This window comes from Marmota monax, unplaced genomic scaffold, assembly GCF_021218885.2.
Source record: "Marmota monax isolate L192 unplaced genomic scaffold, Marmota_monax_Labrador192_F-V1.1 WCK01_AAM20220418_F8-fsc00111, whole genome shotgun sequence".
NCBI classification, from domain to species: Eukaryota; Metazoa; Chordata; class Mammalia; order Rodentia; family Sciuridae; genus Marmota; species Marmota monax.
In genome coordinates this window covers 2,325,782-2,343,814 of record NW_026695067.1, presented here as the reverse complement: position 1 = coordinate 2,343,814, position 18,033 = coordinate 2,325,782, and the positions used below count along the sequence as shown (strand labels likewise).

The 18,033-nt window shown below is 34.0% G+C and overlaps 1 protein-coding gene across 10 annotated transcripts in view; it reads left to right on the top strand.

Moving 5' to 3' along the window:
* The window catches only part of Scaper (S-phase cyclin A associated protein in the ER), a 460,757-nt gene that overhangs the window by 144,813 nt on the left and 297,911 nt on the right, over positions 1–18,033 (top strand). For all 10 annotated transcript variants that reach the window (XM_046428027.2, XM_046428024.2, XM_046428026.2 and 7 more), the window contains 3 exons: positions 2,999–3,080; positions 4,579–4,731; positions 5,601–5,708. In XM_046428027.2, coding sequence (XP_046283983.1) covers positions 2,999–3,080; positions 4,579–4,731; positions 5,601–5,708 — 343 coding nt within the window. The remainder of the gene's footprint in view (positions 1–2,998; positions 3,081–4,578; positions 4,732–5,600; positions 5,709–18,033) is intronic.

Sequence of the window (18,033 nt, the reverse complement as noted above, 5' to 3'; positions counted from 1 at the left end):
TCCATTGCTACTTGATGTAATTAACTGTCAATGTGATTGGATTTATATTTGCCTTTTTTTAAAAAAAAATTGTACTGGGAATTTAATCCAGGGGTACTTTAACACTGACTCACATCCCCACCCCTTTATTTATTTTGAGACAGGGTCTCACTAAGTTGCTTAGGGCTCTGCTAAGTTGCTGAGTCTGTCTTTGAACTTGTGGTCCTCCTGCCTTAGCTTCTTGAGTTCCTGGGATCACAGACATGTGCAATGGCACCTGGCTGTATTTGCCGTTTTGCTATTTGTTGTCTTTTTCTCAAAGGTTTTTGGGTTCGTCCTTATTTCCTTGTTTTTTAATTAAACCAGTACTTTTTGGTGAATCATTTAAATTTCTTTATTTTTTTAAGATGTGCTATTTTAATTATTTGCTTAATGGTTGTTCTCTGGCTTCAAATATTCATCTTGACTTACTACATATCACTTAAGTTTAAAACAAAAAATGTTGGTTAAACAGCAATTTTATTTTAATATAGCTTAATGTATTCTTTCCCTTGTGTTATTGTCAAATGTCCTACATCTGTGTATGTTGTCAGCTGAAAATACAGCATTACAATGATTTCTTATGCAGTCTTGTATTTTTAAAAGAAACTAGGTAGAATAAAAGAAGAAAATTACACATTTCTTTATATTTACCCACATATTTATCATTTCTGATGTACTTTAATTTCTGTGTCTTTTGAGTTTCCCTCTTAATTCTTGTTAGCCAAATGGACTTCCTTTAGTTTTTCTTGTCAGGGAGTTTTCCTTTCTGTGGATTATCTTAATGTTCATTTATCTGGGAATATTTTAATTTTGCCTTCATTTTGAATGAATTTTACTGACTGTAGAGTTCCTGGTTTTTCTTTGAGTGTTTTGAATATTCTGATTTCTATTGTTTCTGACAAAAACTCCTCCATTAATCATATTGTTTATTTGCATTTGCTGAGTTGCCTTTTTCTTTGTACTTTCAAAATATTTTTTTCTCTTTGTCTTTTATCGGTGTGAATATCATTTTTCTAGGGCTCCCTTCATGTTTATCCTACTCTGTATATTAATATATTTTATTAAATTTTTGAAGTGTTTAGGAGTTATTTCTGTTTAATTGTAATTCTCTTTAGGCTCCTGAGGTGTGATGGTTTTTCATAATTTTATGTTTTTAATGATAGTTTTGAGAAATAATTGCCAGATAGTTTTTATAGAATGTCTCTCAATTAGAAGTTGTCTCAGTTTTTTCTTTTGGTTAGATTGGGGTTATGGCTTTTTGCAAGGAAGAATACAGAGATGCAGTATTATTCTTAACATATCAAAAGTTCATGTTAACTTTAATTATCTAACTGAAGTAGTGTTTGCCAGGTTTCTCCCTTATATAATTGCTTTTAAGATTTCTCTTTACTGTTTACTTTGGAATCAGGCTATTGAGAACATAGCCCAAACTTAAAGAATGGGAAGTTATCGTCACTCTTCTTAAGAGAAGAATACCAACATTGTTATTTGGAATTCTTCTGTATAGGATATTTATTTTTTCTCTACTGGTCAGTTTTTCATTACTATAACAAAATACTTGGGACAGAGAATTGTATAAGTTTATGTATCACACAGTTTTACAGGTGGAAAGTCCAAAAGCGTGGATCCAGCTATGACCAGAACCCCCTTTGGCTGTAACATGTCATGGTGGATAGCATCATGGTGGGAATATGTGTGAGAGGGACAAGAAACCAGAATGCAAGGAGGAGCCAGTTTTGTTTTTTGTTACAACTCTCTCTTAAAAACTAACCAGCATCCTTGAGAATTACATTAATTCCTTCCAGGGGCACCCCCCACCCCCACCCCCACCCCCACCCCATCCCCGCCCCAATTTGCTTTGCACTAAGCCCCACCTCTTAAAGGTTTTATCACCTCCCACATTGCCACTTTGGGGACCAGTTATCATCTCAGCACATGAACCCATGGGGAAGAAACCACATCCTAATCATAGCACTTCGTTGTATATTTAGTTATTAAATTATTTTTAAAAACACCAGTATGGATTCATTTATATTTATTTTACACTTTGAGTTATATTCTCATTCAAGTTATTTATTGTTGCCCAAATTATCTTGCCTTTGAATATTGGGAGTTCTTTTTAGTTGCTTCCTGTGTTCTTTTGACTGACTACTACTTCTTCTTTTTCTTCTTTTTTTTTAAAAAGAACTTTCTGACAGTCTCAGAAACTCCACACTCATTTGATCTTTTCCCTGTTTTTTTGTTATTTTGTGTTTCTATTCATTGTAATGGTGGTACCTTTTAGTTTAGAAACCCAGACCATTTAGTTCTGTGAAGTACTTTTGATTTAAAAATATTTTATTCTACCCACTTTTCTCTAATATATATTAGAGAGAAAAATGTGTGTGTGTGTGTGTGTGTGTATGGAATTCTTTTAAGCAGATGTTGGGCCTTTTAATTTTCTTATTTTTTCACTTCTGTTTTATATTTTCATGAATTTTTATTCTGCTTCTCAGAAGACTTTCTCAGGTTTTTCAGCTTTTTTTTTTTTTTTAGTGATTTTAAAAAATTTTCTCCTTATATTTTAATTTTTTAAATGCTTGTATTCCTGATTATTCCATTCTTATAAATGGCATTCTGTTCTTTTTTCATGGGTAAAACATTATTTTATTATTCCTCATATTTTAATGACAGTCTCAGAGCAAATATTTAAATCCATGCTTGGGCCCAGAAACCATTCTTATAGCTGCTAATTTTTGCTGCCCAGTACCAAAAAAACAAAAATAAAACAAACAAAAACTTTATTGCTTTAGTGAGCAGTATACTTAGTGATATCTAGTGAACAGTATACCTGAGAATCAATAGGCACTCAGAAAAAAATAATTTTCAAATAGTTCTTTAGAATCTATAAATCATTGTGTCCTAATTATATTTTTTACCCTCATGAGATTTGTTATTCTAAGCAGTTGAGTTTATAATTTCAATTCTCTTCTTATAGAGACAGGGAAGAACGATTGGCGGCACTCACAGCTGCTCAACAAGAAGCTATGGAAGAGCTACAGAAAAAAATTCAGCTCAAGGTAGGGATATTATTTTTTATTTGAAATTTTAGAGTTTTTAATGGAACATGATATTAAAATTTTATCTATAGAACAAAAATTAAGTTATTTGTATTCAGTCTTTTTTAAAAAAATATTTTTTTGTGGTGCTGAGGATCGAACCCAGTGCCTCACATGTACAAGGCAAGCTCTCTACCACTGAGCTATAGCCTCAGCCACTATAATCAGTTTTTAGACAAGTGTTATATGATTGCACTATGATTGTTTCAAACTCAGCTATCTGGAAACTAAATTTCTTTGGGGGAAGATAGAAAGAACAAATGTGGAAAAAATGTTAATGAAGTTTAACATTTCCTGTTTTTACTAAACAATTTATTGATGATTTGAAGACATTACTGCTAGGCTTCTGATAGTCATAGATTCTAATCATTTAGAAATAAACTAAAAAGATGTTTCTTATGGCTTATTTCAGTGCTTAGGAATTATATAATTGTAGCTTGTGAGCTTATGATAAACTGATATTTTCTAGAAAATTTATGCGGTTACAACAACAGGTAGGCAGTCTTTATTTAGTGTATGACTATTTTATATTGTTATCATAGTTATTTACACATTGGCTCCCTTAGAGGGATAATAACCTCTTAAAATAGAATAATGTATTTTACTATTTATTTTGTCCTAGGAATTTATTATTATTAATTTTAATTTAGTGCAGAAAGTATTTATGAATTAGTAAGATATAATTTCATTGTCAGGAAATTCATAATCTAGTGTGAGATTCAGATGTAACCAAATAATTTCCATATAGATCGAGGCACACAGGGAGTTCTGTGGAAGTACAGAAGAGGATATTTAGTCTAATCTGAGTGGTATCAGAGGAAAGTGAAATAAGTTTAGGGAATTCCTGAGCTGAATCTTGAAAGAAGGATGATTTGAGTGGGTAGGAGAAATGATAGATGAATGGAGTGCATTCTAGCCATATGAAGTAGTATGAGCATAAAGACATAAGTCTAAAGTAGCTCTTTATAAGACTTTCCTGTGATAGTCACTGGAGGCAAAAGGCACCTAGAAATGAAACAAGGGTAGTAGGTAGAGATCACACATTTCCCACAGTGTGTTCCAGGAAAAGTTCTCAAAAGTGTGTTGCAGGCATATAATTTGTAAAATGTTGCCTCCTATAAACCAAGTTTACTGAGTCATAGAGCATAGTGACATGCCTAGGGACTTTGTAACTTTCTATGTTAAAAACCTGTTCAGCTTTAACTTGCTGTTTTCCAAATTTATTTGACTGTGGAACCTCTCTTACCTACTAATATTTTATGGAACACACTATGAGAAATGTGCATGTGGAAGATGTTAAAGGGCTTCATGTAAAACCTTTGTCTTCATTGTACAAGTTGGTTTTGAAATAAAATATTCTTGCATTATTTTGGAAGTTTTAATGGAAATGTTCTTTTCTAAGTTCTTAGTATAATTTTGAGTAGTTTTTGAAATTTTCACACTTCAACTTCACCTGCAGCATGATGAAAGCATTCGGAGGCACATGGAACAGATTGAACAAAGGAAAGAAAAAGCTGCTGAGTTAAGTAGTGGGCGACATGCAAATACTGATTATGCCCCCAAACTTACTCCTTATGAAAGAAAGAAACAGTGTTCTCTCTGCAATGTCCTGGTAGGTTGCCATTGTCAATATTATGGTGATATATTATAATTTATTATTAAAGTTTATGAAACCATGCAAATACATTCATTAATCTTTTAAAATTTATGCTTAGACTTCTCCTGAGTACCATGGGTTTCTTTCATGATTTTGAATGAAAAGTATGTACAAATAATAGTATTTAGGAATGGCAGTGCAAAGTGTCAAAGCAGTTGGGTGCTCCCAAAATGGATGTATGCCTGCTTAATGCAAGCCTTAACCAATGTACTTGGGTATTGGAAGCAAAAAAGTAAAGCAACATTTTCAGTGCTGAGACTTGAACCTTCAGACCTAGAGTAAATTATTTCCTGTTAGGTTGGCTATTATGGATGACACGCCTTTTTTATATATATATTTCTTTTAATTGTAGTTGGACACAATATCTTTATTTTATTTTTATGTGGTGCTGACGATCGAACCCAGGCCCTGCACATGCTAGGTGAGCGCTCTACTGCTGAGCCACAACCACAGCCCCATGCCTTTTTTTTTTAAGAGAGAAAAGAAAGAGAGAGAATTTTTAAAAAATATTTATTTTTTTAGTTTTCGGTGAATGTAACATCTTTATTTTATTTTTATGTGGTGCTGAGGATCAAACTCAGCACCCCGCGCATGCCAGGTGAGCGCGTTACTGCTTGAGCCACGTCCCCAGCCCCCATGCCTTTTTTGATCATATGTCTTTTAGAGGATTCTCAGAACTGTGTTCTAAGGAAAGTATTTTGAAGCCTAATATGTAAATGTTAGAGTGATCTCAACTTACATATAGAGTAGTAAATCAACTATGTAATATTAAACATTAGATAAAAAGTTTTATTGATTGCATTGCTTTGATTTTATGCTTTTAGATTTCTTCAGAGGTCTATCTTTTTAGCCACATTAAAGGCAAAAAACATCAACAAGCTGTAAGAGAGAATAGCAGCATCCAAGGGCGTGAACTTTCAGATGAAGAAGTGGTATGCTTTACTTTTGTTTATTTACACTTAATTATAGAGTATCTAGTACATGCTTTTTTACTATGAATAATTCCATGTTTGTATGTATTTCTTTGATTAGCTAAAACTATTTAGCACCTAATAACTATATAATAAGTATGCAAATGTATCATTTTAATGTATATATTTATTTAATAATTAGAAACAAAAATTCAATACTCTCATAATTTTTGTGTAAGAAAAAGTTATGTTTTTTTTATATTTTAGTAATGCAAGTCAAGAATTACTTAGTAATATACCAAATTTCTTAGAAAGCAGATAACAGTATATATTGTATATAAGCGGATAATTTTGTATTAATAAAGCACTTAGAAAGTTTTGGAAAATGCATTATTCATCTATAGTTATTGTTTATATAGAATTTAGATTTGTATAAATATGTTTATAAATATTTTCATTCAGTTCTTATGACTTGGATTGTACAGCTAGATAATCTATGAATTTGTTTATTTATGAAAAAAATTTCTAAAGCTGCTCAAGAATGAGAAATTCATGTTTGTCAAGTATCTCTTAAGATGCCCAGAAAAGATTGTTGTGGGTTGAAAGCATTACCTGTGTGTAGGTGCATGTGTATGTTGAACTTAAAAAAAACATTGAGGTGTGACATAAATTAGTAAAGTACACAGACATAAAGTACTATAGGTAATGAATTTTTACATATGTGTACATTAATAATACTACAACCCAAGTTAAGATATAGATCATTTATTGTACCCCAGAAGTTCCCATTATGCCCCTTCCCAGTCACATTCCCAAATTTAACTATTCTGACTTTTAGCACTATCAATTAATCCTGCCTATTTTTGAATGTCATATAAATGTTATCACACAGTATCTACTATTTTGTATCTGACTTCATTCATCTTTAAGTATATAAGATTGATTCCTTTTGTTTTTGTTTGGCTATAGTTCATTATTTTTCTTAGATTTTTGTCCGATCCCTCTACGCAAAGACCATCAGGAACACATCTGTAGTTGAATAAAATTGGATTTGTTGACTTGTTAAAACATACACCATGGGGAGTTATAGAGCTTTTCAGAAAGAGGGTATTAGAAAGGTCTTTTAGAATTTGGCTTATGCTAGGTCATTTTGGAGAATATTCAAGAAGAGAAGATTTGCTATGGTTGGGATGCTATCAGAAAGCAAGTAGTTCCATCATTGGTTCCTTAATAAATTTTATCTGTAGAAGGAATGAAACTGCTTTTTTCTCTTTGTGTGGGGAGGGCAATGGTACATGTTATTTGGGCTCACTTTGCTGTAATTCCTTCCCTAGAAGAATTTCCCCCTCAAGTTTCAACCTAAATTCTGTCTCCTTAGCTCATTGATCTACCAGCTTGCACTGTTCTCCCATGCCAAAGAGAAGGGGGTTATTGACATAATGCCTTAAGGAAAAGTTTAGGGTGAATGTTGAGCTTGCTTCCTGTGCTTCTCTCCTTTTAGGGATTGTAGTCTCTGAGGTTCTGGTCATGTTAGCTATTCTTTAATGCCTTAATAGTTGCTTTGTATATTTTGTGCAACTTTTGGAGTTGGAAGATTATTCTACCACAAGCCAGTTCAGTGTGGCTGGAATGAAAAGTTTCTGGTGTTTAATTCCTATATATTTATGTTTTACACAAAGCTTGACACATAGTTAAGGTTTTTAATAAATATACATTAAATTGAGTTGAATTGAACTGAAAGATTATATGCGTGACTTGATGATATCTTTGGAGTGGGCCTCTATATTTCTCCTTTGTAAATCTAAGTATTTTTAATACAAGTGAAGTGGAACATGGATGTAATTATCTATTTGGGCTCAAATAAATTTTGCCTTTTATTCAAATTGTATTTTAAGACTGAGTAGTATAGAATTTTTCCTTAGTTAAATCTTTCATAAATGTTCGTGTTTTCTCTTTGAGTTTGCTGTTTAGAACTAGAGTTCCCTGGGCTGGGGTTGTAGCTTAGTGGTAGAGTGCTTTCTTAGCATGTGTGAGGCACTGGATTCGATTCCCAGCACTGAGAATAAATAAATAAATAAAATAAAGGTCCATCAACAACTAAAAGCTATATATTAAAAGAATAAAGAACTAGAGTTCCCTATCTATGTGTTCTACTTTGAAAAATACCCTTTAAAAATCCATTTTTATAGGGCTGGGGTTGTGGCTCAGTGGTAGAGCTCTTGCCTACCATGTGCGAGGTGCTGGTTCAATCCTCAGCACCACATAAAAATAAATAAATAAAGATATTGTCCAACTACAACTAAAAAAAAAATTTAAAAAATTGATTTTTATAAGTGGAATAATTTACTTTGTAATGAAGATACTGACTCAATTATAAGATAATTTCCATTATGATGAAAATTCTTCCATTTATATAAGTTATTTGAGGTTAGGCTCCCTTAATAAAAAGGTAAATATACTATTTACAAAAATTTTTGAAAAATTGTCTTGATTATGTTGTTATATAAATTGAAATGTAAATTTTATTTCAATGTGAAAGGGTAAGAGGGAAAGAATATTAGAAATTTTAGATTTTTGGAAAAAATAATGGTGTAATGATATCTAATTTTTTATCACTATCATCGTGATCTGATATTTAATCATTCTAATTTCAGATGTCATTGATGTGTTCATTTTGTGTACTGTTTGAGTTCAAAGGAATTACATTTTCTGAAATTTGTTGCTTAATTCATGTGGATATTCTTGGTGATAGAACATTCTTCCTAAAAAGTAGTGTGCAATATAGCATATGAATTATTATATAGAATAATTATTTTATATTACATAGAAGTTTCATTTTTAATCAGTGAATATATCTATAGTAAACACTTGTTTTACTTAAAGTTATTACTTGTCATCTGTGATGTCTTTATATTATATACACCTTGTCTGTGACCCTTCTTCTCTGACATATAAGATTTTATTTATATCACCTCTGACCTAATAAAATTGTGCCTTTGACCCTATGCACTTGACATCTCAGATAACTTACTCTTGATCTTTGACACATTTTATTTTAAGCCTCTTCAACATAATAGGTGGCTGCTGAGTAAGAAAGCTTTATTGTTTGGTATTTTTATTATAATTTAACAGGGGAGTTTTTCTAATATTCTCGAGATTCACAAAACTACTTTTAGAATGTTTGATTTTTTTCTTTCATTATCTTAGAATTCAAATGAGAAAAGTATGTGATTTTTAAAGGTCAAAAATAGGTGTTATATATAAATACATTCTAAAATTTTTACATGCATTTCTAGGGAGACAATAACATTTGTTTTTATGCTTAATTTCTTTGTTTTCTTATTTTCATACTAGGTGAAGAGACTGATAGTATTTTTTGGTGCAAGTTGCAAGTATATTTAATCATGTATGGAGAATGAACTTACAAAGTTGTGGATTTTTTTTTCAATTTTGAGTCTGTATATTTATGTGTTTGTGGTACTCCTTTGCTTTCAAGGCTTGTAAATTATGCAAATTCTGTTATGCTGTATACTTAAATATAGACACTAATAATTAATTTTCATTTTATTCCTAAAAGTATAAACAGGATCTTCGTGAAAGATTTTAAATTAATATAATTTATTGGATGTTTAAAATCAAATGTGATTTTGGAATTATGAAATTGTATTTCTCCCTAGAAAAATTATGCTAATCAGGCAATTAGTTAACTACATATGTGAACACTGTTGCTTTATAAAATATATAAAGAACCCCTTAAGCTATTTTTATTTTTATTCTGGATCCTTTTAACTTAGCATGATTGGGAATTTTGGCTGCTTTTATATATCCATAGATTTCAAGTTAATAGTTTCTCATCTGTCTCTTCTGTGGCCATTGTAAGGGCTTGCCGAATTGTGGCCATGGATGATATTAAAATCTAGAACAACCATATGATTATTTTGTAACTGCTTTCTTTCAGCTGGATGATGAGGATCTGAAGCAAGGTTATGATGAGGCAAATTTGCACAAATCAAGCTGCTTCTCCTTGAACATAAACTCAAAACTTTGTCATATGTGTTTTTTAAAAAATTTGGTTTTAGTTGTCGATAGATCTTTATTTTATTTACTTATTTTACATGAGGTGCTGATGATTGAACCCAGTGCCTCAAACATACTAGGCAAGTGCTGTTATCACTGAGCTACTCTTATGTACTTTTTTTTTTTTTTACAAGTTCCTAATCTTGAAATCCGTACTATGACAATTTCATTGGGGGAGAATTGAAAGAGTGAAAGAATTTTTCCATAGGAGTTTATGAATATGAACAGTTTTGCCTTAACAATAAGGAAAGATGAGAAGCTGGGCACTTAACCTGCCTAATTTAGATTCTTTTCATTTTTCTGAATAAATAATTGATTCTAAATGTTCTTACTTTCATTAAGGGTCTTTTCTTTATTTGAAATTCATCATCTAATATTTTTTCAAAATATATTTTTAGTTGTAGATGGACATAATACCTTTATTTTTTTATTTGTTTATTTTTATGTGGTACTGGGGGTTGAACCCAGTGCCTCATGCATGCTAGGCAAGCGCTCTACCACTGAGCCACAACCCCCCTTCATGTAATATTTTAATTCCAAACTGGACATTTATTGATGAATAGGGAATGCCCATTTTCAATCAGAATTACTGAATTTTAGAAATAAATATTTTTATAATAATTTTAATAGTTATTATATCTTCTTGCCATTGGCAGAGAAGCTACATATACCAGAAAAATCACAAAGTTATAAAATAGTTTTCACATTAACAGTTTAGTTTTCTTTCTCTGTGTTAGTTTTGTGTCTCTGTGACTGAAATACCTACAACTTGGAGAAGGGAAAGTTTATTTTGTCTCATAATTTTAGAGGTCTTTTCTATGGTTTACTGAGTCCATTGCTTTGGGCCCAGAGCGAGGGAGAAGGTCATAGTGAAAGGAAGCTGCTCTGCTTTTGGTGGCCAGGAAGCAGAGCAAGGGATGTCCCCTTGTCCCACCTTCTTTAGCCATACCCGACCTGCCTAAAGTTACCTCCATTTAGTTTATTCAAAGTAGGATGGGCTGATTAGGTTGCTGCTTTCATAATCTAATCATTCATCAGAGAATGTTCCTGCATTAACATGAGAGCTTTCAGGGAACGCCTCATATCTAAACCATAACACTGTCAAATTATTTGTTTTAGATTACAAAGTATTTCAGCATCAGTTATTAATGTAGTTATCCCCATATTTCTACCACGTATATAACACTGGTTTTTTTTTTGTTTGTTTGTTTGTTTTTTGGTAGTTGGAAGGACAGAAAAATATAAATGTGGATTTTGGAACCATGTGTAGGGAATAGAACGAAATCTTTATGTTCCATAGTGTGAAGTCACAAGATAATGCTAAAAGTGAAAAGTGAAGAAGTAGCTGTATGAATATGTATTAAGGAACAGAAAGAAAAAAATTTCTCAGGTAAAATTGTTGCCTCTAGACTAGGGAAATAAGTGAAGAGATAAGTAAGAAACTTTTGTTGTTGTTTGATCTGGTGAAATTGTGTACCTAGGTATCTTTGATGGAAGTAAACACAGTTTTTTAAATTAAAGAAGGCAAGAGGGTAATGGAGATTGTGTCTGTATTGCTCAGGATTCTTCTTTGTCTTGTTCATTTAAAAAAATACATTTACATTGAAATTAAAATGGATGCATCTGCATCAGAAAAAAACATTATAGCAAATTTGGGTATTTGAACCAATTACACCCTTAATTATTTTTTATTCTTTTAAAATGTTACAGTGTCATTTGATCACCTTTATACGAGTTCAAACACTGGATTCTATTTAGGACCATTTTGATCAGATTGTTTCAATAGGTGTGTGTAGTTTTAAACTCAAGCTTATTTTTTGGAGTTGTAGAAGTGACCCCCAAATAGAGAATTAAAGAATGGTTAATTGACTCTTATCAGATTTTCAGCTTTGTTGATTAGCTGTAAAATTTGACCCTAATTTGGCATATTGAACTGAATAAAATTAAGACTTGGTTTTACTGTTCTTTTCTTTTTTAATCAATTGTTCTAAAATTGCAAATTGATTAAACTAAAAGTAGAATTTTAGTTTAATCAATTTGTAATTTTAGTTTAATCAATTTACAGGTTTTTATACGTGTTTTATCAAGTTAAGGGGATTCCCTACTATCTCTAGTTTTCTAAGATTTGAAAAATAACAAATAAATATTAATTTGTATTGGATATTTTCTCCATTTTATTCTTGCTTTTCAAAATTGCTTTAGTTAAAGAGAAATGCACTTTTCAGCAGAATTTAATTGGGAAGAGGTTTCTTTTAATTTTTTGTGTAATATAGTAATTTTTCTAATTAAAAAATGTTTAGTTGTATAAGGACATAATACGTTTATTTATATTGATGTAGTGCCACCAATTGAACCCAGTGCCTCACACATGCTAGGCAAGCCCTCTACCACTGAGCTATAACCCAGCCCTAATTTTTCTAATTTTAAACTTGTTTTGTCATGATTCTTAAAAACACATAAATTTTTTTTTGTAATCATCTAGTATTTTCCTTTCTTAATGTTGTAGAACCTTCATGTAAAAACCAGTTAGTTTTTCCTAGTTCTTTTCTTTTTTAAAAATTTCTGGAGAACATGGTGCATAAAATAGAAATTATCTCTTCCTTGAATGTTTTATTTAATGTGTCAGTAAAATTGTATGTTCCTTTTTAAAAATTTTTATTTATATATGATAGCGGAATGCATTACAATTCTTATTACACAAATAGAGAAATTGTATGTGCTTGTTGTGTGTTTTCAAAAATTTTTTGGTCCTTTTCTTTTGTGGTGAAATACACAGAACTTAAAATTTACTATCAACTGTTTTTTCTAGTTTTGTTGAAATTTAGATGACAAAATCGTTTGTATATAAGATATAAAATGTGATGTTTTAATACACATAGACATTGATTAGTGATTACCACAGTGAGTTTTGTTTCTGTACACTAACAACGAACTGTTGAAAAAAGAATTTGAGTTTCATTTACGATACAATCAAAAGGAATAAAATGCTCACGAGTAAATTTAACCAAGGATATGAAAGATCTTTACACTGGAAAACATTGATGAAAGAAAATGAAGAAGACATGAATAAGTTAGGAAAGATACCCTTTGTACACGGAATGGAAAAATTAATATTGTTAAATAGTCAGTATTACCCAAAGAATCTACAGATTTAGTGCAATCCATGTTAAATTAAAATGATGTCTTTCAGAGCAATAGAAAAAGCAATTCAAACATTCATATGGAATCACAAAGACCCTATGTAGCTAGAGCAATCTTGAGAAAGAAGAAAAAAGGTAGAGATCTTACACTTGTGGATTTCAAAGCCATAGGTTCCATCTTTTATCATAATTTTTTTTTTTTTGCCCTTTTAAAAAATGAGTTTTATTTTGGCTCAGGCATTATTAACACAATTAGGCATAGCAATGCATTGTTGCTCTGTTTCTTTTTATACATCTTTATTTGTTTTTATGTGGTGCTGAGGACTGAACCCAGTACCTCACATGTGCACGAGGAAGCACTCTACCACTGAGCCACAACCGCAGCCCCCAGCTTTTTAATATATCAATTTATTTTTTATTTATTTATTTTTTTTCCCACAGATCACCGAAGAGGTTCCGCTTTATTACAAAAGGCTGTGTGTTTATATAGGTCTAAGGAGAGGTAGCAGGGCTGAGGTAGGTAACAGGTCGCCTGTTTATTGGCAAGCTCTTCCATATGTCAGTTCCGGAGCCCAAGAAGTTAATTCTTATTGGGGCTAGGGCTTCCCACCAGGAGGGTTTGAACATTGGCGCCAGCGGGAACGTTTTGCGCCAGTGAAAGAAAAAAAAAGGAGAAAGAAGGTTGTTAGGCGCCATGTTGGAGTTTTTCTCGGGGGTGCTGCCGCCGTTATATGTTTTCCCAACAACCATGACTTTCACTTTGCCAATTTAAAGGTTGATTCTCAGCCCGCATGTTAATTGACCTATCTGCAGCATTGACATCGATAACCAATCCCTTGCCCTTGCAGTGCTTGCTTCTCTGGACTGGACGCCTCTTACTGTACCGGCCATTCCCTAGGCTTCTTTCCAGCTTTTCCTCCCCACCTTGACCTCTCTTCCTGGCCTATTCCAGAGCGCCTCTCTCTCCTCTCCACCTCTCTCCTCACCCAGATGCCTGACTTGAAAAATCATGTACATTTTGCTGGTTCTCTTACTCTAGGGGGTGGTGTATCCAGGCTAGTTCATGCTACACCTACTTGGTGTGCTACTGGGTTGTCTCGCAGGTTCTGCTTTCCCTCCAGATCCTGTCCCTGCTTTAGCAAACCACAGATCTAGTCTTCCAGTTGTTCAGCCCAAAATTCTTGTTTTTTTTTTTTTTTTCTTTCTTTTTAACTCCAATCCACACCCAGTCAACGAGTCTTATCAGTTTCACCTTTAAATATATCTGCGACCTGAGGATTTCTCCCACAGCCAGGCCCCTTGTCTTCCCCCAAATGACATCTCCTCTCCCTGAATGACTGCACCAGCTCTCTAGCTTGCCTCTCTGCTCTATCCTGGCCTGCTGGAGGCAAACCAGCAGTGAATGAGGTCCACGGGGGATGAGGACTCTCCCCCAGCCACCTTCCTGCACTCCACTCCCAGGCTCCTTTCTGTCCACTTGAACCAGCCAGTCACGCTCCCACCTCTTAGTGTCTTCATGTGTGTTCCCTCTGCCCGGAATGCTCTTTCTCCAGACTTTGGTGTAGTTGCTATCTTATTCTTATCTAGATCCTGGTTCAAAGGTTCCCTCTTAAATGAGTCCCCTCTTTAGATGATCTTAAGTGAGATCATCTAAAGTAGCAACCTCTTCTCATGTTCACATGAAGCTATTTTCTCCATAACACTCACCACCATCTGAAATAGTCTTATTTGTTTCTTTAATTGTGTACTGTCCATCTTCTCCATTAGAATAAAAGCTTTACAATGACACTAACTCTAATCCTAGTAGCTTGCTCAGAGCGGACCACATGGTTGCCAGGGCTGTCATGGAAGTTGCTCACTGCATCAGAGCTCCTGGCTGAAGAGCCAGCAGAAGTTGATATCCAGCCTTCTCTCTGTTCTCCAGGTTACGGGGGCATCCAGCAGATTGCCTTCTGCTGTTTTACAATGTGAGCAGGATGGACCGGATGTGGATCTCTCATGGGCATTCAAGAAATTTTCTTTCACTTATGGATTGACAGGTGGATGTGTGGACCTTTTGCTTATTTTCTTCTTCTCCAGGACTTCAGGCCAATTGCCTTCTCACAGCCTAATTTTCTGCACCTTTCTTGGCGCCTCTTGCTCCATTTGGGTTAATATTGACTTTCCTCTCATTCATTTCATAAGTATTTATTGTTGCCATTTAGGAGTTGGTGATATGATGAGAATTTAGACACAGACCCAACATCCAAAGATCACAGGCAGGCTCAAGGGCTCAGGGAAGGTGACTCCTGAACTGGATCTTGAAGGACAAGGAGGCACCAGGCCCAGGGATGAGGTGCAAGGCAAGAAGGAGCAGCCCTGGAGAGGCCCAGAATTGGTTGGTGGGGTCACAAGAAACCTTGAGATCCAGATCTTAATATATCAATTTAATAAGCCATTTCTGTCTTTATGGCTAGGGAAAGATTGATGAGGTACCAAAGATCTCTGAGATTGACTCTTTTTTTTGAATCTCAAATATATGTCAATTTATTTTTTTTTTGCCATTTTATTTATTTATTTTTTTAAAATTTTTTTATTGTTGGTTGTTCAAAACATTACATAGTTCTTGATATATCATATTTCACACTTTGATTCAAGTGGGTTATGAACTCCCATTTTTACCCTGTATACAGATTGCAGAATCACATCAGTTACACATCCATTGATTTACATATTGCCATACTAGTGTCTGTTGTATTGTGCTGCCTTTCCTAACCTCTACTATCCCCCCTCCCCTCCCCTCTTCTCTCTCTACCCCCTCTACTGTAATTCATTTCTCCCCCTTGTATTTTTTTCCCTTTCCCCTCACTTCCTCTTGTATGTAATTTTGTATAACCCTGAGGATCTCCTTCCATTTCCATGCAATTTCCCTTCTCTCTCCCTTTCCCTCCCACCTCTCATCCCAGTTTAATGTTAATCTTCTTCTCATGCTCTTCGTCCCTACTCTGTTCTTAGTTACTCTCCTTATATCAAAGAAGACATTTGGCATTTGTTTTTTAGGGATTGGCTAGCTTCACTTAGCATAATCTGCTCTAATGCCATCCATTTCCCTGCAAATTCTATGATTTTGTCATTTTTTAATGCAGAGTAATACTCCATTGTGTATAAATGCCACATTTTTTTTTTATCCATTTGTCTGTTGAAGGGCATCTAAGTTGGTTCCACAGTCTTGCTATTGTGAATTGTGCTGCTATGAACATCGATGTAGCAGTGTCCCTGTAGCATGCTCTTTTTAGGTCTTTAGGGAATAGACCGAGAAGGGGAATAGCTGGGTCAAATGGTGGTTCCATTCCCAGCTTTCCAAGAAATCTCCATACTGCTTTCCAAATTGGCCGCACCAATTTGCAGTCCCACCAGCCATGTACATGTGTACCCATTTCCCCACATCCTCGCCAGCACTTGTTGTTGTTTGACTTCAGAATGGCTGCCAATCTTACTGGAGTGAGATGGTATCTTAGGGTGGTTTTGATTTGCATTTCTCTGACTGCTAGAGATGGTGAGCATTTTTTCATGTACTTGTTGATTGATTGTATGTCCTCCTCTGAGAAGTGTCTGTTCAGGTCCTTGGCCCATTTGTTGATTGGGTTATTTGTTATCTTATTGTCTAATTTTTTGAGTTCTTTGTATACTCTGGATATAAGGGCTCTATCTGAAGTGTGAGGAGTAAAGATTTGTTCCCATGATGTAGGCTCCCTATTTACCTCTCTTATTGTTTCTTTTGCTGAGAAAAAACTTTTTAGTTTGAGTAAGTCCCATTTGTTGATTCTAGTTATTAACTTTTGTGCTATGGGTGTCCTATTGAGGAATTTGGAGCCCGACCCCACAGTATGTAGATCGTAGCCAACTTTTTCTTCTATCAGGCGTCGTGTCTCTGATTTGATATCAAGCTCCTTGATCCATTTTGAATTAACTTTTGTGCATGGCGAGAGAAAGGGATTCGGTTTCATTTTGTTGCATATGGATTTCCAGTTTTCCCAGCACCATTTGTTGAAGATGCCATCCTTCCTCCATTGCATGCTTTTAGCCCCTTTATCAAATATAAGATAGTTGTAGTTTTGTGGATTGGTTTCTGTGTCCTCTATTCTGTACCATTGGTCCACCCGCCTGTTTTGGTACGAGTACCATGCTGTTTTTGTTACTATTGCTCTGTAGTATAGTTTGAAGTCTGGTATCGCTATACCGCCTGATTCACACTTCCTGCTTAGCATTGTTTTTCCTATTCTGGGTCTTTTATTTTTCCATATGAATTTCATGATTGCTTTCTCTATTTCTACAAGAAATGCCGTTGGGATTTTGATTGGGATTACATTAAGCCTATAGAGAACTTTTGGTAATATCACCATTTTGATGATGTTAGTTCTGCCTATCCATGAACAGGGTATATTTTTCCATCTTCTAAGATCTTCTTCTATTTCTCTCTTTAGGGTTCTGTAGTTTTCATTGTATAAGTCTTTCACCTCTTTTGATAGGTTGATTCCCAAGTATTTTATTTTTTTTGAAGATATTGTGAATGGAGTGGTTGTCCTCATTTCCATTTCAGAGGATTTGTCGCTGATATACAGGAATGCCTTTGATTTATGCATGTTGATTTTATATCCTGCCGCTTTGCTGAATTCATTTATTAGCTCTAATAGTTTCTTTGTAGACCCTTTTGGGTCTGCTAGGTATAGAAACACGTCACCTGCAAATAGTGATAATTTAAGTTCTTCTTTTCCTATTTATATGCCTTTAATTTCTTTTGTCTGTCTAATTGCTCTGGCCAGTGTTTCGAGAACTATGTTGAACAGAAGTGGTGAGAGAGGGCATCCCTGTCTTGTTCCAGATTTTAGAGGGAATGCCTTCAGTTTTTCTCCATTCAGAATGATGCTAGCCTGAGGCTTAGCATAGATTGCTTTTACAATATTGAGTGAGGTATGTTCCTGTTATCCCTAGTTTTTCTAGAGTTTTGAACATAAAGGGATGCTGTACTTTGTCGAATGCTTTTTCCGCATCTATCGAGATGATCATATGGTTCTTATTTTTAAGTCTATTGATGTGGTGAATAACATTTATTGATTTCCGTATATTGAACCAGCCTTGCATCCCAGGGA